At 41.8% G+C, this 21,684-nt stretch overlaps 1 protein-coding gene across 7 annotated transcripts in view; it reads right to left on the bottom strand.

Annotated features, from left to right (window-relative positions):
- Nucleotides 1-2,289: 2,289 nt before the first annotated feature.
- Nucleotides 2,290-21,684, bottom strand: part of cmah (cytidine monophospho-N-acetylneuraminic acid hydroxylase) — a 130,863-nt gene continuing 111,468 nt past the window's right edge. For 6 of the 7 annotated variants that reach the window (XM_078947916.1, XM_078947915.1, XM_078947921.1 and 3 more), the window contains 2 exons: nt 9,797-9,912; nt 9,311-9,725 (listed from right to left, as the gene is read on the bottom strand). In XM_078947916.1, the coding sequence (XP_078804042.1) occupies nt 9,614-9,725; nt 9,797-9,912 (228 nt within the window). In that variant the 3' untranslated portion in view covers nt 9,311-9,613. Of the gene's footprint in view, nt 2,455-9,310; nt 9,726-9,796; nt 9,913-21,684 lie in introns of those variants that run through there. The other variant, XM_078947919.1, reaches the window with a different exon arrangement.

Below are 21,684 nucleotides of genomic sequence, written 5' to 3'. Positions count from 1 at the left end.
TCAAAGTGTTCCTGTTCCAGAGAAATAGGTTTATGAAGACAGGAGGACCATGCTTAGTTTTTTATTGGTGCCTTTTATGTTTTAACAGCTGTAGATGAGTTGTCATGGCAACAATCACTCATGTCTTGCTGCAGGATGTCAACTCAAAGCTGAATCTATGCAAGATTTATTTGCAGGATGCACTTCAGTCAAGATGCCCATGTGACTTCAAGAACTGCAATGCTGTCAGTGTGACGACACATGCATGACAACACACTGATGCATGTTACTGCCTTGTTTTAAGGTCTGTCTGTAAAATCGTTTAGATTTCTTTCTTCTGAAAGAATACTTTTTTTCTGGAAATGCAGAAAATTAGCTTGCGTATTTTTGTCTGCCATTTGATTACTGTATAATTGATTTAGATTAATTCTATTTCTGTCTAATTCAAAACACGTTTAGATTGTATACTGTGTTTCACTGAAATCAATGGGGGGGGTCTTTGAACTGAAACTGTTAAATCATAAGCAGTTGTAAAATATAGAAACACAGGGGCCACACTCAAAGGACGAATCAATAGTTTTGTTGGTTTAATACATTAATAAAATGTCTCATTGTCCATAAAAAAAATAAAACAAGAAAAAGCAAACAGGAAATCTGAAGACATTTCTTTTGCTCATGCTGCAGGCGACAGGTTGTAGTGAACGCTTAGACACCACGTAAGGGTGAAGTAGGTGAGACACAGGCAGTCATACAGATTTTTCCTGTTTTTAATCCCCCAAATCCTGCAGACTGAACAAGGATCGAGCTAGTGCTCTTCACAGGAAACGTGCACGCTCCTTGCTGCAGCCTGGCTGTTAGAAATGAGGAAATTGGACAATCAGAGTGTAGTTTGAGTGGACGTCCTACATGTGTTGTTTGGACACTTACGGATCACGTGCACATCCTGTGCATGCAGCATTTGTGTGCAGTCAGTAAGGAGCCAGAACTCACACCTCACTAACGACTAGAGTGTGGAGTAAAGTCATCTGTATGACAGCATTGCCCGTATTTCATAAGTGCGCGGAATTTCCATTATCCTTAGGAATATTTCACAATACAATTACCACACGCACGACAATGGTACATTCCATTTCCATGACGTCCTTAGAGAACTGTAAGACACACCTGTGCTTCCCTTAAAATACAGCCAGTCCTCTACGACCCTTCATAGACTGGAAAACCCACACAGCTGCGGCACTGTTACGACCCCTGGTAGTGTCTGCTTGTTTTGTGTGTGTGTGTGTGTGTGTGTGTGTGAATGTAGGTGTTCTAGCTCCTCCAGAAGTCCAGCTCCTGCACAGCTGCTGACTCCGCCCCCTCTGCAGTTCTGATTGAGGCTGCTACCAATTGTCTGGCTTGGAGGGAAGCTTAAAAGCTCCCAGGATCCTCTACTCCAGTGGCGGCTGCATTCCTGTGTGGGAATTTGTTCCTTCAGCCTGCCTTGCTGTCTGCCTGGCCTTAGCTTGTGAAAGCCTCTGGTTTCCCCCTTAGTTTGATTCTAGTTTTGTCATTTTGTTACTTACTCTTTTGGTCTTTTGCTTGCATTTGGAGTAATCTTGAGTTTTGCCTTTCTGTCATTGTATAGCTACAAAGCCTGAGAATTTAAGTTATACCATTATTTATTGCACCTTTGGTGTTGTGTTGATTATTTTCCTTTAGTTCCCTTTGATTTTTATGTGTCACCGAATAAACGGTTGTGTGGCCAACCTTAACCCCGCCCGCTTATCATAATTTTCTTTATGTTGCACATTTCTCCCTCCTCCCTGAAGAGGGACGTAACAGGCACCCATACAGGTCAACACCCCCCCCCCTCCCCCATGGGTCCATATGACTTCTTTACTAACATCATAATTTGTTGGAAACAGGTTACTTTGTTTCTTCCTTTATCCTGCTGCTTACAATAATTGAACACGTTCTTTTGTGATTGCTTTATTGTGCATCTTTTGGCTTGAAGGAAACATTCATATTTCAAACCGAAACTTTTTAAGAGTAATTTGGTGCTGACTCAAATGCAATAGCTTAAAGGACAGAAGTTAAAGATTATAAATCTTTGGGCACCTCAACTCAGTCTTACGATCATCATGAAGAACCTCATTTTTTTACATGGACAAAACCATCAATGAATCCAATTCAGTTTCATAAATAGCACAACTCCCTTTATGAGCAAAGGTCATTCCTCATTGCAAAATCAGTCAGAAAATCCAAAATATTTTTCAAAATAATTTGATTTTAAATGTTCAGTCCACAAATGTTGATGAAAAGTCATTGCTTTATAAGTGTTGAACGCTCATTCCAAAAGGATGCCGCTGAGTGGACTTCTATCTTTGCTGATGCTGCTTCAGATGGTGGAATTCAACTGCAGCTTTGCTTTCCACAGATGACTTTGGCAGCAGCTCCATGCTGGTCTCAGGGGGGCGTACAGTCCAGGATGGACCTCTGGACCCATAGGAGACGATAGTTTTTACTAGCAGGGTTAGGGTTAGGGTTACTAAAAGGTAACATGAAAATGAAAAAATGTGGAGATCAACACAAAGTTAGTGAAAATTATGCTTATTATATAACTGAGGAATGTCTCCGCTGTTTTAACTCTTTTTTTTATCTCTCTGATGCAAAAAAAAAATATGTAAAATATAAAAAGTGACTATGTTGATAAATAGTCACTCAAGTATACGCCATAAGTATACGCCATAAGTATACGCCATTTATCAAAGGCAGGGTTTGAGCAGAGATTAATTGAAAAAAATGCAGGACAGTGTGCCCCGAAGACCAGGGCTGGGAAACACTATTTTATGGTCTGGAGGATCCGCTTTTCTCTCCTCTGTAGCTGTTTGTGGTCCCCTGCTGTTTGGGTGTGGAGCCTCCGTGCAGCTCTCCTTAGGGCAAGGTCCGAGAGTTGAGGTGGCGCCCTCCCTGTGATCCTCTTACCACCTACTTTAGTAAATATGTGGTTCAAAAAAACTTCTTCCATCTGTACAATTTTTGTTTATTCTCTTTGGATTCAAACTTTTTGGTTGTTTTGAAGTCTAAAACAAATCAAAGCTTTAAGTCTGTTGCAGTTTGTCAACTTTTTAAGTTTAACTTTGTTTACCTAAGCTCTTTTTGTTTGGCTAAATGTCGCTAATTACTTATATCTCATTGACTGGTTGCTGACAAAAGTGTGTTTTTGAATAATTAAACATGGAGGATTTCACAGTCTTTAGTTCTCCTCTTCTGGTCGTTCATTTTTAAGTATTTTTATTTTAGCATCAACATAAATGTTATTACAGCAGTGGTTGGACGGCTCAGTTGTTAAGTGTAGGACTGGCACACGGGAAACCAATAATAATAATAATGGATTGGATTTATCTGTGCTTTTCAAGTCACTTAAAGTTCTTACATTGTGTCCATTATTCATTCACTCCTCATTTATACTTGGTGATGGTAAGCTACTGATGTAGCCACAGCTGCCCTGGGGCAGACTGACAGAGGCGTGGCTGCCAGTTCGCGCCTACGGCCCCTCTGACTATCACCGGGATCATTCATTCACATTCACACACCAATGGGCTTCATCCACTGTGGGTCTTTGGGGCAGACTCTTCATGCTACTGCCTAAATATGTAGCCACAAGGCGGCCATGTCTGGGTCACTCTGGTACAGTTCCTAGCCCGGATAAAACACAGGGCTGTGTTGCAGAGGTAAGGCAGTCAACCTCTGATCTGAAGATCACAGTTTCGGTTCGCCTGCTCAGGTGTCTGTCAGAAATCAGAATTCTCTCTCCCCCTCTGATCACAAGCGAGAACCATCTCCAGAGTACTGAATGCCCTTCATTTCTCTGCAACCCCAACGTGCACTTCATAGATGCCACAAACCTGACTCTCAGTCACTCAGTCAATCACAGTCTACTTACCTGCACTGCACTGTGTGGGGTGACGAACACAGAGCTTGCGGAAATGGAAGAAGAGGACGCTGAAAAGGTGAGTCTATTAGACTGAACGCCTGCAGGGAGGAGGAACCAGGTAAGCGCACTGCTGAACTGCCTGCCTGAAATACTCCCAAGGTCATTCAGTTATGTAACTGTAAATATGATCGTTTATCCAACATTTTGTAAAGGCTTGCTCATCATTTCATTTTCTAGCAATACAATTATTTTATCAAACTTTTTCTTAGAGTATGTCTGTTTTTTGAAATTGTGTCTTTTTTTAATTCATATTTCATAGAAAAAATCAAATGTTTTATGTAGTCCGTTTCTGTTTACTGTGGCAAATGCTAAACACTCTATGAAAGCTTCCTGTTACGTACATTTTGGTGTGAATGTGTAAAAAAACAACCACCTTTTTATACTTGACAAACAGTTAAACTAGTTTCCTGGAATATTTTCATTGAAAGAACAAAAAGATCGCCTTTAGGTGCTCAGATTGCTTGAAATGATTCAGAAATCTCCCATGAGAAATTATACCTTGGGGCCCATGGGATTACCCTGAGTGACCCCCCAAGGCCTGGCAGACTCTGGAGTTACTCTGTCCTACTGTAAAGAGATAATATACAATAAATCACGTGTATTTAAAGTGCTTTACTACCTTCTTAAGTAGGCCAAAGATAGAAGTTAGAGTTCCAGTAAAGTGCTTCCAATGTGGTAAATTATGCTACAAACGAGGATCCAGCCAGACCATAATAATTTTAACAGCCTTCTTCTTTCCGTACTCTGAAAAAAAACAACGTATACCCTTAAAAATTGGGAGTAATAACTTCAACTTTATTTGTTTTGGTAAATTTCACCTCCATTTATTACTTAGGCCGTGTTTGAAACACAGAGCTCAGAAAAACTCCAACCAAACAAAGCAACGCTTTGAAACAAAGAACATAGTACTGTGAGAAAATTTTTAGGACAGAAGAATTCCTTGCTCAGATTGTGTGGCTGATTGATAAAGGTCAGTGTTTTTCAACCTTTTTTGAGCCAAGGCACACTTTATCCTTGACAAAAATCTAATAGCCTGCATCGATACAGTCCCTTTGCAATCTCACAAGCATTTTTGTGATAATTGTGGCAGAAAAAGATGGAAGTTGCAGCTGTTTTTTTCTAAAAGTTGTAATAAAAGTTAAGTTAGTTTCCAGAAATAATTTTCAACTAAATTATTTGACATTTTACCCTGGTAGTTGTTTTTCCCTTCAGTTTATTGACATGCTATTTTATATAACCTCACAAAAAACAAACATATTGTTTCTAAATAGTGATTTTAAGTAATTAATTAATTTAAAAAAAAATTGAACTGTATGTGCAAAGGCCACTGTAATTTTTGAACAATATAATCACAATATGTTTGATACATTTTAAACAAAAAGACTAACATTATATGTATGTTTTCTGTAGCTACACAAAAAGTGAACATCGTTTTTCTTTTCTTTTTTTTTTTTTTTTTTTTTTTTTTTTTTTTTTTTAACTTGTCCTGTCCAACAGCTAGGCAAACAGATGAGAGCTGAGGGCCTCTTGTGTTGGACATATTTTATTCTAACAAGAGGGGTTATTCATCTTCAGACAAACCAAAGGTATGTCTGAATAAACCCCTTTTGTAATTGAGGCCAAACTTTATTAATTTCAATCATGTTTGAAAATCTTTGGTGTTGGACCGGACGGAAAAGGAAAGAGGGGAACAAGAGAGAGGGACGTTAGAGAGAGGGGGGGTAGGAGGGTGATAATAGGAGGGGAAGGGGGGTAAGACCATGAAGCAGCATAGAGCAGGCAGGTTTACTGGTTGTTTATCGTTACGGTACGGTTCACATGTAGTACAAAAAGGGCGGGGCCTGTTCACACACACTCAAATATTATCAACACACCTGCTAGCCGCAGAAATGTCCACATGTCAACATGCACACAAAACAGATAGTGTTCACGAACGCATACTTATGCCTTTAAACCAACTAGTGTGAAATCTTTCATTCATTCAATCATGCAAACTATTAGTACAAAGGTGAGCTAACACCTGTGCTCAGGTGAGTGTTTATGTTCTTCTAAAATGGATGGTGGAATGTGAAAAGAAGGAGGAGGAGCGCCCAGCCACCCCCACACCCATACCCCCGCCGCAGCAGCAGCGGCAGCCGGAATTCCCCCAGCGCCACACGGGAACAGGCAGGGAACAACCGCCCCCCGGGCGACCAAGACCGCCACCCAGGCCAGGGCCAGCAGGACCGCCGCGAGGCCCCCAGAGCCAGAGAGCAGGGAGGCGCAGAGGGAAAGAGAGCGCCGCCCCAGCCCAGCCAGGAAAGCAGCCCCCCGCCGCGCCGGAAGAGCCCAACGCAGGGCCCCACCGGAGAGGGACGCCCACAGCCCCAGACGAGCACCCCACCACCACCCAGGAGTTCCGGGCATCCCCCCGCCCCGACCCCAGGTACGAGCCAGGACCCCCCAAGGGAGACCCGCTCCGCACTCCAGGCAGCCACCCACCCGGCCCACGGTTGGTCCAGGTAGGAGCAAGGCAGGGGCCCGCCGCCCCCGCCCAGGAGGGGGGAACCCCGGGGAAAAAAGGGCGGCCCATAAGGGATGTTATAAATATGGCCCGACCAGGCTCGGCCATGTTGGAAGTTTGGCGGGGCCCAGCGCCCAGGGGCAAGGACCAGGACCCACCCCCCAGGGACACGAACACCCCCGGCTCAGGTGTAATATGAACCCCCCCACGGTGCGGAGAGAGCACCGCCGGGCCCAGGGAGCCGGCACCCAAGGGACACGGCCGCCATCGCCAAGGGGCCCGCACCCCCCACCAGGGACGGGGTAGGGGACAGATGGACCCAGGTCCCACCTTCCTTGTAAAATGTGTGTGCGTGTATGGGTGTTTGAGAGGGTGTTTGTGTGCATGTGTGTGTGTTTATGTTTGAATGTATATATTGAAGGGGGAGGGGTGTGTGTACTAAGGGGGGTGCAGTTAAAATTGGCGAGTAGGGCACTAAGGGGACATCTCCTGATTACTCACAGTGATGTCCCCTCACCCTCCACACCAAGGGGCCCTAAATGTCTAAGGTGCGGTTAAAATTGGCGGGTAGGGTGCCAGGAGGACATCTGCTGCTTGCTGGCAGTGATGTCCAAGCACCCCCCCTACCAAGGACCCTACGTGTCTAAGGTGCAAATAAAACCGAAAGAGGGGGGGCCCACTCCATACGGCAACCATAGGAGGGGGGCCACTCCCAAGTAGCCCCCCCCCAAGGCGCATCGCAGGCTAAACCCCCCACCCCCTCACCCTAATATGAGGTTATATAAGGAAGGGGGTAAATTGGGGACAGCTGGTAGACTGTCCCCCGGCGTTTTTCTTTTCTTAATCAAAGATTAAGATAAATATTTTTGTTTCTTATTAGATTATTAAATTGTTTCAATTTGGTTTAATTGTGTCTTCATTGTGTTTTCATTTTTTAAAAGTGACTGAAGTCTGAAAGGAAATTTGTTCTTCAATCCAGACGTTGTTAGAAAAGTGTTTCAGTTAAAAAGATGACTTGGACCAAACTCTGGGATGTTTGGCTGTTGATAAACACAAACCTTGAAGGAGAACTAAACTGTTGACCTCTGATTTCATCAAGAAGATTGAAAAACTGGTTAAATGATGGAAATAAAGCCAGATTCTTTTGACATGTTACAAAACAATGTCTTATCAGTAATTAGATGTCGTTGGGAGATTTTTCCATTTCTTCTTTGGCTTCTTAATGCACAATAATAGAATGTTTTACTGGGAGTGGCCAAACCTTCCTTCCCCACTGTATATGCACTTTTAGAGGGGGGTGTTACAGGAACATTTTAACTGTTAGCGACTGCTGTTTTCCCTGGGCCCTGCAAATATGAGGATTCACTGTACCTGTTTGGTGAAACTTAAAAAAAATGTAAAATGTGTCTCATAAAGACACATGACAGAATACCCTTCCTCCTGGGTAGTATATAAGTGTTATTAATCCTTGTGCTATCCTATGACCCCACCCTTACATTGACGTGTTCTCCCTACCATGACAAAGGTGGTGAACACAGAGTTAAATAAAATAAAGTTATGGATGGATTACAACAAATTATCTTTGAAGCTAGATAAAACCAAAGTAATGTTTTTTGGAAACTTTAGTGCAAATAAAGAGCCCTCAATTGAAATAAATAATGTCTTAATCTAAAGTGTTACAGAAATCAAATTCTTAGGGGTTTTTAATCAATGACAAACTAAGTTGGAAGCCACACATCAGACACATACAAACTAAAGTCTCAAAAAGTATTTCAATTGTAAATAAATCTAAACATATATTAGGATACGACAGTAGATATTTATTGTACTGTTCTTTAATATTACCATATTTCACCCACTGTATAGAAATTTGGGGGAAGAGCTCACTACATCCTCTCTTTTTACTTCAAAAACGAGCCGTCAGAATTGTACATAAAGCCGGATATCTTGATCATACAAACAATCTATTTTATCAATAAAGACTTTTAAAACTGTATGACCTTGTTGATTTTTACACTGCGCAACTTTTATACAGAGCCAGTGGGAAATCGTTACCATTCAATATCCAAAAGGGCTAGAGACTACAGACTGAGGGGATGTAGGAACTTCAAGATCAAACTGATAAGAACCACAAAGAAAAGTTTCTGTGTGTCGGTGTGTGGCACTAAACTTTGGAACGGTTTAAGTAATGAGCTCAAAAAATGTTCAAATATTCAAATATTCAAGAAAATGTATAAAGAAACTCTTATTTCAGGATATGAAGATAAGAGGATTTAAGGATCAACAGGTGTTTGAATAATTCCAAATCCATGTGTGAACTTGACTGTGGTGAAATAATCAAAGCAATTTAATTACAACCAATGAGTTTTACATTGTAATGTGCAATAAGATTACTGAAATGTTTGAATTACAATCAATAAGCTATTGATTTTATTTACTTGATCTGCAATGTGTAGCAATAATTACTAGTTTGATATTATCATGTGTTCTAATGATAATCAATTATTATTACATATCGGTATCGTTACTGTTTACTGAAATCATGAATGAATGTTTTCTGAAGATCATCAATCATTTCTAGGCACTGGATTTTGTTACTTGAAGAGAATCTATCTGATCAGAACCGTATTTAAAAACACTGTTAAACTATCAAATGAATGAACTCAGTAGGGGTGGGATTATATAAGCTTGCTTCTTCCCACTCCTTTTCAAGCAATAAATCAAACTCTATTTATACCTCAGTTAATTATCACTGTATTTAATTAAGCATATATGATTTAAGTGACATTTTTGTTTTGTTTTCTGTCTTTTTAATCTGTGCATTTCATCATTTCTGTAATGAGTTTGATAAATATGTGTAAATTCTTTATTGCTTTGACTACAATGCTTGAAATAAATCAATAAAATCAAAGGTGGATAAAGGTGGAAAGATTCCATGTAATCCATGGACACCAGTGAAGATCACAAATCATTGAAGAAAAAAGGTTCAGAGCTCTGTCTAGTGGGTCTAGATGACCCAACTCCCAATGTTAAAGTGCCCAGGATAGCACAAGGGTTACAATGAGCAATAAACCCCATATCAGGGGTCTGGAAAAGGTTCTGCAGCGGAAAGCGTAGAAGCACCGAACTTCTTCTCCCCGAAGAGCGCTCTGCCTCTACAGCATGCAGCAGAGATCAAGTCCCGCCGGCGGGGGGGTCACCTGCTGCAGGAACAGTGTCCAGTCCGGCCTGCGCACAGGCAAGTGTGTCTGGAAGTGGTTCCAAAACCTGCAGGTACATCAGAGGTTCACATGCTGCAATGTTTCCTAAAATCCTGCAGGGAAAGTGAATTTGCGTACTTGTGGTGATAGATGTCGGGATCTCTGCTAATGCGGTTCTGGAAGCCGATGTATAGGTCATCCCACAGGCCCCCATGCAGAACCACATGCCTGATCACCCCAACCCGATTCTTCACCTTGAAGGAAGTACCAGAAAGGGGTAGTCAATCAATCCATCAACTTACTCAAGTGTGGCATACGGGAAGACAAACCAGATTCTCATGCACAGGAAAGATTTCCGTACAAGTAAAAGCCTAAAGAGTTAATAACGAAGATGAAACGGAATCTAAAAACTAGCAGCCAGAAAACTCAGCGTTTTCCTCATCTTCTGAGAGAATACGGTTACAATCAGACGACATGGTTCTGGAGGGGTCATCTAAATGTGTCTGTCCTGTGCTGAAGATCAAACAGAGCAGTTACAGATAAAAATTAAAGCGGCATTAAAGCGGCAACTATAATAACCTTGACTGCAACGGAATCGACCACTTCCTGTTTGGTGGTGGCTCACGCAGGCACCGTCAGATGTACAGCCATGAAACTTTAGATGATGAGAGAAAACCCTTCTGAGTATATCCAGTTTTAATTTCATGCACATCGGACAAAGCACAGAGAAAATACAGGGCAGAATGTGCCCAATGCATGGCTGAGTAAATTCATTTTTCTTTTCATGGCGTGTTTTCAAAATAATCTCGAAGTTCGACGCGCCGCCACGGTCACAAACATCGAGGAAAACTTAAAAGCTTCATAATTTAACATCGGCAATGGGTTTAATTTACAAAACCAGAGTTTGGAGTCATTACTCATAAATCTCAAGGAGGAGTTCGTTCTAGTACGAGGCCTGCAAATTACAAAAATACAGCAAAAAGCAAATATTGACATCAATATAACAGACTTCCTGTGCGAGTGACAGGTAGGGTCTCAGAGACTTTTTTGTAGGTTTCCATCGGATGAACATGTCCTGTTAAAATCAAGCTTGTACCCTAAAGAACATGGCGGGGCTCGCGAAAACAAACATTGTAGGTGGCGCTATCGAGCCATTTTTGTGTACCCATGCGAGTGCTGTATAACTAAGGTGGACATATGTAAGATGCATCTCATTATGAAATCTCAACATCCTGAGACCAACGGCTGATTCTTTATGAATTTTTAATTATCTGACTGAAACGCAATCAACCACTTCCTGTTTGGCGGTGGCTTGCGCAGGCACCGTCAGATGTACACCCATGAAACTTTTGATGATGAGAGAAGACCCTTCTGAGTATCTCCAGTTTTAATTTGATGCATGTCGGACGAAGCACAGAGAAAAGATAGGGCAGAATGCGACAAAAACTGTGTTTTTCAATAACTAGGTGGCGCTATGGAGCTCGTCCAAAATTGTCATATTCATGGGTTCAGAATGGAATTTTCATCAAATCTATTTAATTTCAGTGAGATCGGACAAGGATTGTGCACGTGACAGCAACTTTTGTGTGCATGGCGAGACGCCCAACTTCGCCGCTCTGTCACGACCACACCCCCGTGTTGAAAGTTATGGTTTTTTTATCAAAGTAAACTTCAATGGCTTTTTAACAGGTAGACGTAATTTTGAGGTGTGGTGGCTCATCCTACTTCGAGCAGTGATGCTCCAAGTCAAACATGTCATTTCCTGTTGCCAGCAGGTGGCACTACACCTGTTCCAGATTCTTCCACTGCAGATGTGTTCAGAGTCAGACTGCAATCATGAATATCAATTTTGGATCAGATTAGATTATGCATGGCTGAGTAATGGCCATTCTTCTTTTCATGGCATGTTTTCTACATGACCTCGAAGTTCAACGTGCCGCCACGGTCACAAACATCCGTAAAAACTTAAAATCTTCAAAATTTTACATCGGACATGTGTCTAGATTACAAAACCAAAATTTAGAGTCACTACTAAGAAAACTCTAGGAGCGGCTCGTTCTAGTACGAAGCCTGCAAATGACCAAAATACAGAAAAAATGACGTATTGAGACTTTTTTGTAGGTATCCATGTGATGGAAATGCCCTGTTAAAATCAAGCATGTACATTAAAGAACATGGAGGGGCGCGCGAAAACAAACATTGTAGGTGACGCTATAAAGGCGTTTTTGTGCGCCCATGCGGGTGCTGTATATCTAAGGTGGAGATATGTAAGAGGCATCTCATTATGAAATGTCAGCTTCCTGAGACCAAGGGCTGATTTTTTAATAATTTTTAATTATCTGACTGCATCACAATCAAACACTTCCTGTTTGGCGGTGGCTTGCACAGGCACCGTAGGGTGTACAGACATGAAACTTTAAACGATGAGAGAAAACCTTAATGAGTATCTCCCTTTTAAATTTTATCAACGTCGGACAAAGCACAGAGAAAAGATAGGTCAGAATGTTCTGACATCGCCACATTGAAAAACGAATGAAAAGAACAATGAATGAAAATGTAAAATATAAGGAGAGAAGAAACTGATTGCTCAAGGGAAAATGCATATGAAAAGAAAATTATAGCACAAAATCCTGTGTACACTGCCTATGAATATGATTAATGGCGTCATTGACTATGGGACCTTTTGACTGGGTAAACAAACATTAGAGGCGGAAACCAGAGGTGATTTGAAAAGAGGAGCGGGAGACGCTGCGAGGAGGGACGTCAGACGCTGAAGGAGAGGGGTGTGGCGGTGCCAGACGTGGAAAGTCTGCAGCCGCAACTTGTCATCTCTTCATTCATCCAACAATATTGGAAGAATAGCGGGAGATACTTAATTATAATCTTCATCTTGGCGGAGCTCTTGCCGGAGGACCGGGTCCCGGAAGCGGCGTTTCTGGGCGTGAGGAGCGCACTCCAAGGAGAGGGGTTTCGGATTACGCTTGGATGCGGTGAGACCGACCCTTAATATTCATTTTTTGGATGTTTCTATTTTTTTTTGTAAGTCATGGTACCATGCGAAGATTGAGACTTCATTTTTGTTTTTTCTGATTAACTTTTTTTCCCCCAAACGGATTATTCAAATATTTTCCTTTGCATCATATCAGGAGCGGACAGAGAACTATTGACTTTTTTTTTGTTTGTTTGTTTGTTTTTTGTTGTTTCTCTCTTTTCAGCGGGTTTGTCGCGGGGAAAAGGACATTTATTTATTTATTAGGGTGTATCTTTGGGTATATTTTGTAATTCTTCTGGGTTTTGCTGGACAAAGGTCTGTCAAAGACAATTTCAGTTTTTTGTTCATTATAAAAAGCTGTTTGTGACTAGCAGATATAGTGGCTGGCTTATTTTGTTTGGGTTTATCTGGGTTTGTTTGGCTTGAATAACATGGTGAGGAAACCCCTTGGTAATGTATCAATCAGAAGACCTAGTAAATGTTTTTTGAGCGGTTCAGTCAATTAACTCACCTGCTCAGCGTCCTATTTAAGCCCAGGTGCGCAGTCGTTCATTCTCTTTCTTACCTTCAGCGCTAGTTCTTCGCCGGTCTCCGAGCCCGCGGGTCTCCTTCTCTTTCGGCGTCTTGCTGTGGTCCCCCCGTCCTTCGGATGGATGATCCCCATTTTTCTGATGTGGGGTTTTCGTTTCGCCGCATCTGCTCTCCTTTTGCGGCGATCAGCGGGCGGCTGACAGCTCAAAGCGCGTTCATTTCGCCGCGGTCTCGTGCATTTGCAGGGGGTGTGCTTTCCGCGATGTTCGGGATGTCCTTGCCCCCCGATCAGGAGCAGTCCGGGTCTTCTCGTCTGCCGTGGTCACTCCAATTATCTACGGTGAGCATCATGCGGTTCTTTCCCGTGTAGTTTTCTAAGGCTGCGTTTTGCTTCCTGTTTACTTCGGTGACGTCATGCCCCTAAGGACCCTGGGAATTGTAGTTTTGACTCATGGTCCTTCATGATGCACTTCTGATTCCTTTTCTGCTGCGTAGTTCAGCGTCGTCCGGTTATTGTTTCAGGGGTTGTGGGGTCTCTTCTGTGGTTGTGAAGGCTGGCGGTCCTCGTTTGGACAGGTTTCTCATGCTGGCTGAATTTTTTGTGGATTTTAGCATTTTTTTCTGTTGCTGTTTTGTTCTTTGGGAGCTGAGTGTGAATATTGACTGTTTTTAATTCGATGCTGGCTTTATTATTATGGCAGTTCTTCTGTTTATTTTCTTCGTTGTTGTAGCTGCTGGTTAGTCAGAATGTGAATCAGTGTCTCTTGGACCCGTCTCTGCTCTGTGGACATTTTCCCTATGATTGGTCTCTCTTATGCAGCGTCTATGGCTCATTTTATTCACTCAGTGATCCTCGTTCGTTGCCCTTGCACCTTCTGCATCTGGTTCTGCTCCGCCTGTTTTTCCCTGCTCTGTGTACCCCAGTGGGTCCTGCCCTGGCTCAGGGACTTGCGTCGGCCGCATTGGTGAGTGTGTTAGTCTCGACGCGGCCTTGTTTTCTCGGCTGGACAGTTAATTTGTTATTCTCTCTCTGGTTTGGAGGTTTGTGGGGGCTATGTGATGGATTCTTCCAGGGCATCGTTTTCAAAGCCGCCACTGAGGGTGGCCCCTGGGAAGTTTTCAGGTTGACGTGACTTGATCTGGACCTGTTAGCGCCTCGCAGTTCATCTTCTGGGCATCAGTGGCCTGGTTCCCCATGCGCCTTCAGGATTGGTATATATTTTCTTCAGCTCCCCATGCTGTCTCCACGATTTTCCTCCGAAAGCGATATAAGGCTGAGGATGACTGTTATCACTGATGGTTTCACTGTTCTGCCTCTATGCCTCTCAGTGGCGTCTCTTGGCCTTCAGTTGGCACTCGAAGTATTTGTCGGTTTACCTTTCCGCTGTCGTGGCAGTCCTCATAAAATCGACTTTATTATCTGAAGCCCTGTCCTGGATATTTGTAGGCGATGGGTGCCCTTCATTTTGCATGTTATTGATGATTTCTTGGTGGCCAACTTTCCTCTATATCCCTGGTCTTTTGAATCTCTGTGGAAAAAACTTTATTTTCAAATCTGGGTTTCCACGTTGTCTATAATGTATGGTTCTCCACTCATCCGGATTTGTTTTTTCTTCTGTGGATTTGGGTGGTTCATTGATGCTTGTCTCTCCCCATCATGTCATCTCTAGCTTTTGTGCAGCATGTCGTTTATTTAAATTTTGGTTGAATATGATTTGTCAATGATTGGGCCACCTGACCTTTGCTGTAGCTTTGGTCCTATGGTCATCCGTTCATCTTGTGTTCTTGTTCTGGGTAGTTTGATCCTGGGCCCCGTGTTCCTGTTCTGGATTTTTGTGTTTTGCGTTTGATCTTTCCCTCTCTATGCTTGGAGTGGTTTTGTTATGATGACTGACGTGTCTTCAGGCTCCCTCCACTTGTTGTTCTGAGTCTGCGCCTACTGGTTTGGGGGAAAAGGATTTAAGAAGAGTGGTTTGTGTTTGTCCGGCCGCCAGAATCCACAGCTCTGATGGTTTTAAGGGGTCGTCCGGTTATTTAATCCTTGGAGATTATATTAAGGCTGTTTCAATATTGAATGATAGTATTGTGTCATCGGTTGACTTGGTTAATGTTTAAACAACACCTTGAGCAACTTCTACCCTGAACGTAGGAAATATATCACATGCGTTCTCAAGCTTAGTTCAAGAGTTAAATCTTGTGTCCACAAGTCAGTCTTCTATCTGCCTTGCTTGAGCAGATGACACTCTGCTAGATGCATCTCCATTTAGAGGCTTGTTTGACTCCACCTCTAAATGCTTAAGGTTCAGTCTAGCAAAAATACTATCAAAACCTACGATCCCTCATGGCTCTCAAGTTCTCTTTTGCAGTATTCAAACGCCCTTGGCTAATTAAAATTTTAGTAGTCTGTACTTTGTTGTCCACCAATTTGAGAACCACTAATATAAAATCCAGCTGAGCTGTAATCCTTTGCTACGTGGGATGTTGACCTTCCTCATCTACAAATCTCCTTGGCTATTCTTCCCATCACCTACTCCTCGATGGCCTCCTGAAGGTGCGTCCCTCTGAAACTGTCAAAGTTTACTTTTCTTATCATTTGATTATATAAAAATTGGTGTTAAGATTTCGTGCAGGTTATATATTTCACTATCATTTCACTGTTGGAATTTGTAATTATGGTGGTTTCTAGGGTGCGATAAATCCACAATGGGTCTTTACCTTAACTATCTACTAAATTTCACTTTCTCAGATTTGTTCTTTCAAAGCACTGTTATTTAATTTATCTCAATCATTTTGAAACTGATCAGTTTCTGGGTTATTTATATATTCTTGTCAAGACTAATACTGCTTTGTTTTTATCTATGCATCGCATCCTGAGCCTGCGAACCCCTGCGCCCCGATCAGCTTCTCCGTTTCCAGGAAATGATGTCACCCATGCATTCCTTGATCTGGTGCTGCAACGATGACTGCTCGACGTACCTATTGCTGCACTGAAAGTGACGGAGCGGTGGACCTCCTCTGCATTCCAATGACACTTATGACTGAATTAATTAATCAATGTCAACCGCAGAATGAATGTAAATTATTCGATTATAGATGTTAAAAGAAAATTATAGCCAGGTGGAAGGCTCAAAATTTAGGATCTTCTAAGTTGTATCATAGTATGCGCGGAGCTCGAATCTGATTCTTAAGTTCATTTGTTTATAGTATGCCAATGAAGCATAGTAATTATGGGCGTTGAACTCGTTCTTAATATTTGGATGGACCCTCAATTAAATGGATGTTCCTTGAGCACTTATAATTGGTATGCCAAATGGAGAAAATTATGGCTATTAAGCTCGTTCGTGGTACTGTCGTTGGGAGCTTCGAAATAATGGATGTTACTTAAGCGCGTGTATATATAATGGCCAAAATGGAAGAAATTTATGGCCATCAAGCTTCTTCTTAGTTTAATAGAAGTTTGAATAATGGCTGTTAAGCATGTCATAATACGCCATCGGAAGCTTTGGATTGGATGTTAAGTTAGTGTCTCATACGGGTTGTTTGGCGGTTTAAATTATAGTTCTGCACAGCGTTTTGCAGAAGTGAGCTTACGTTCTAAGATCAGGTATGAGTTATTTAATGTTCGCTCCCCTTTTATTTCTTTCCCTCTCTCTTTCAGATAGTATGTTCCTCGTGGTTTCCACGAACAGGAGCGACCCTACGGTCAATGGTGCCGGGTCACACATAGCAGATCCACTAGATAGCATGTTCCCTTCGTGGCGCTGTACTCGAACGGGGCGGCCCAACGGTCAATGGTGCCGGGTCACAGATAGCAGATCCACTAGATAGCATGTTCCCTTCGTGGCGCTTTACTCGAACGGGGGCGGCCCAAACGGTCAATGGTGCCGGGTCACACATAGCAAATCCACTAGATAGCATGTTCCCTTCGTGGCGCTGTACTCGAACGGGGGCAGCCCAACGGTCAATGGTGCCGGGTCACACATAGCAGATCCACTAGTTAGCATGTTCCCTTCGTGGCGCTGTACTCGAACGGGGGCGGCCGAAACGGTCAATGGTGCCGGGTCACACATAGCAGATCCACTAGATAGCATGTTCCCTTCGTGGCGCTGTACTCGAACGGGGGAGGCCCAAACGGTCAATGGTGCCGGGTCACACATAGCAGATCCACTAGATAGCATGTTCCCTTCGTGGCGCTGTACTCGAACGGGGGCGGCCCAAACGGTCAATGGTGCCGGGTCACACATAGCAGTCATACTGGGAAATGAAATGAAAATGGAATGCTGCCGAAAACACACCCCATTTTATTACACACTGATTATACATTCACATTTGTCTTCTCCTGGATGATTTTAGTGTTGGGGGTTTTGTTACTCGAAAGTGTTATGGAAATTTCTCATGGAATTGAACGGAGCCTTATGCCAAACGAAAATATGTGAATGCCAACTTAAAGAATGTGGAAAATGTCAAATAAATATTTCTTACTGCAAGAGTTGTCTGACTGAAATGACGATTTATCGTATTTCGGGCAGATACTCTCTGCAGTGTTTTACAGGTAAATACCCTAGGGCGGTTCAGTCAATTAACTCACCTGCTCAGCGTCCTATTTAAACCCAGGTGCGCAGTCGTTCATTCTCTTTCTTACCTTCAGCGCTCATTCTTCGCCCCACCCTCCTCCCCGGCTTCCACCTGTGGGCTCCGTAAAGGGGGGGTTTTGTTACCCGAAAGTGTTATGGAAATTTCTCATGGAATTGAACGGAGCCTTATGCCAAACGAAAATATGTGAATGCCAACTTAAAGAATGTGGAAAATGTCAAATAAATATTTCTTACTGCAAGAGTTGTCTGACTGAAATCTATTAAATTTCAGTGAGATCGGCCAAGGATTGTGCACGTTAGAGCAACTTTTGTGTGCATGGCGGGACGCCCAACTTTGCCGCTCTGTCGCGACCACACCCCCGCGTCGAAAGTTATGTTTTTTATCAGAGTAAACTTCAATGGCTTTTCAACAGGTGGACATCATTTTGAGGTGTGTCGGCTCATCCTACTCTGAGCAGTGATGTTCCAAGTCAAACATGTCATTTCCTGTTACCAGCAGGTAGCGCTACGCCTGTTCCGGATTCTTCCACTGCAGATGTGTTCAGAGTCAGACTGCAATCATGCACATCAATTTTGGATCAAATTGGATTATGCTCGGCTGAGTAATGGCCATTTTTCTTTTCATAGTGTGTTTTCAAAACGACATCCAATTTTGACGCGCCGCCACGGTCACAAACAACCGTAAAAACTTAAAAGCTTCGAAATTTAACATCGGACATGTGTCTAGATTACAAAACCAAAGTTTGGAGTCATTTTTCACAAATCTCTAGGAGGAGTTCGTTCTAGAACGAAGCCTGCAAATGACCAAAATACAGCAAAAATTACAAATTGACATCAATATAGCAGACTTCCTGTGCGACGGACAGCTTGGTACCACGAGACTTTTTTGTAGGTTTCCATCTGATGACGATGTCCTGTTAAAATCAAGCTTGTATGTTAAAGAACATGGCGGGGCTCGCGAAAACAAACATTGTAGGTGGCGCTATTGAGCCATTTTTGTGCACCCATGCGAGTGCTGTATTTTCAAGTTGGATATATGTAAGAGACATCTCATTCTGAAATCTCAGCCTCGTGATACAAACGGCCTATTTTTTATGAATGTTTAATTATCTGACTGCAACGCAATCAACCACTTCCTGTTTGGCAGTGGCTTGAGCAAGCACCGTCAGGTGTACACCCATGAAACTTTAAACAATGAGAGAAAACCCTTCTGAGTATCTCCTATTGTAATTTTATGAACGTCGGACAAAGCACAGAGAAAAGATAGGTCAGAATATGACATAAAATGTATTTGTCAATATCTAGGTTGCGCTATGGAGCTCGTCCAAGATTCTCATATCCATGGGTTCAGAATGGAAGCCTCATCACCTCCATCGAATTTCAGTGAGATTTCTGATCCAGATCCAATCTGATCCAGCCGTTTTTGTGCGCCCATGCCAATCTCCTATAAAATACGAAATTTTTCACAACTCCTGATGTTACTCAAAGTAGCACTTTGAGTAGCACTCAATAAGAGTAGCACTCAAAGTGCTACTCTTATTGATAATATTTTTACAAATAATGTGTAATACACTCATATGAGCGGACTAATGATATGTGAAATAACTGATCATTTACCAGTTTTTGCACTATTTGACATCAAGGTGAAGACAAAGAAAATTATAAAAAAACCAGTCTACAAAAGGTTAAGAAATATAAAAAAAACATGAATGCTCTGAATAATGACTTATCCAGACAAAACTGGAACTCTGTGTACTGAGAGAAAGATGTCGATATTGCTTATAAATGTTTTTTAGAAATATAAGAATAAGAATAAATATAAGAACTGTCCAATTTATAAATTCAAGAACAAATTTACCAAATGCCCTTGGTTAACCACCGGTCTACAAGATGCTTCTAAAAAGAAAAATAACCTCTATAAAAAATTCTTAAAACAGAGGACAAGATAAACTGAATAAAGATATAAGTCATATAAAAATAAACTAACTGAAATAACACATTACAGTAAAAAAGTGTACTTCATTAATATACTGAATGAAGATAAATACAACGTAAAGCGAGTTTGGGAAATATTAAATAACATCATTAAAAATGGAACAAAAAAGCGAACTTATCCAGAATACTTTACAGATGAGAAGGGTCAAAGCTATGACATCAATGTAGCAGCAAACGGCCTCAATAACTACTTTGTAAACGTGGGTCCAGAGTTGGCAGCAGAAATTCCAAAATGCAAAGCTAGCAAAGACAATAATCCACCCATCGAAAGGATCCCACACTCAATCTTTCTCTCTGATGTGAACGAAAATGAACTGATATCAATTGTGAATAATTTCAAGAGTAAAAACTCAAATGATTGTGAGGATATAGATATGAAGGTGGTGAAAAAAGTCATTTATAGTGTATCTAAGCCTCTAACATACATATGTAACTTATTACGAACTGGGAGATTCCCAAACCAAATTAAAATAGCCAAAGTGATTCCTATCTATAAGAGTGGAGACAAACACCAATTTACAAACTATAGACCTGTTTCTCTTCTTCCACAATTCTCAAAAATTTTAGAAAAAATATTCAATGATAAATTAGCTTTATTTATTGAAAAAAATAAGATTATAAATGAAAACCGATATGGTTTTAGAGAAAACCATATTTGCTTTGGCAGTTTTTTAATTAGCGTCGTAGAGTTGTGTGGGTTGGGGTGTTAAAATAACTCCCAAATATCTGAAACCCTGTTTGGACCAATGGAAAGCTACCTCCTCGTCAAGGTGGGTGGGCCACAATCCAGATTTCATCATTGCTTCTGATTTATTTTGGTTAATCTTATATCCTGAAATATTACCATAATTATTTAAACATTGCATAAGTCTTGGAATTGTTGTTTGAGGATTTTTCAAAAACAGTAATATATCATCCGCAAAACGGGATATTTTATGAATCATCCCTCCCCCGTCTTTAATTCCCTCAATCTGGTCATCTTGGCGAATTGCCTGTGCCAAAGGTTCAATACTTAGAGCAAACAAGATGGGTGAAAATGAGTCACCCTGTTGAACTCCTCTCTCTATGATAAAAAAATCAGAGCAATGCCCGTTCACTCTGACTTTTGATCTAGCATTTTTATACAATAATCTGAACCAATCTACAAACTCCCCAAAACCCATTTCCATCAGTGTGTGTTCCAGGTATTTCCAATCCCCCTGATCAAAAGCTTTCTGGAAGCATGGATGGTTGGGAACTTTTGGCCATTAGTGATTGTAAATTCAAAGCTCTCCTTACATTGTTTGTTCCTTGACGACCCAAAATAAATCCCGTCTGGTCTGAATTTATGCGTTTCTTAATGTATTTCTGGATTCGGGTGGCTAGGATGGATGTTATTATTTTATAATCCACACACAGGAGGCTAATCGGGCGATAACTCGAACACTGTAGAGGATTTTTTCCCTCCTTATGTAAAACCGTTACAATTGCTTCAGACCATGACTCTGGAGGGCTCGCGCAATCTAAAACATAGTTATATAGTTTACATAATATGGGAGTCAGCTCATTGTGATACGTTCACCCTCCTGCTGCTCAGCTGTACCCCCTCTGGAGGTCGCCCTTCCTTCTCTGTCCGTTGTTTTCCCCCCACAGCTGGTTCTCATTATACTTTGATTTGGTTCCTTTTTAAGGTTTCTGTTCCTGCATATGTTTGTCGCAGCGTCATTTTTGGATGTTCTCTGTTTGGCTTAGCACGTTGGCATTAAATAGCCTTCATAGTTCATTCAGTCTCCTTGTCCTTCCTGCATCTGGGTTAACCCCCTTGGTTTCTCGTAACACATTGATATAAACTTTATAGAATTCTCCTGCAAACCCGTCCGTTCCAGGTGACTTGTTCTGTTTTAATTTGCCTATTGTTGCTCTAACTTCTTCTT

The sequence above is a fragment of the Oryzias latipes genome, chromosome 5 (genome assembly GCF_053564925.1).
Source record: "Oryzias latipes strain Hd-rR chromosome 5, Olatipes_Hd-rR_3.1".
NCBI classification, from domain to species: domain Eukaryota; kingdom Metazoa; phylum Chordata; class Actinopteri; order Beloniformes; family Adrianichthyidae; genus Oryzias; species Oryzias latipes.
The sequence above is the reverse complement of the archived record's forward strand: the minus strand, read 5'-3'. Positions and strand labels throughout refer to the sequence as shown.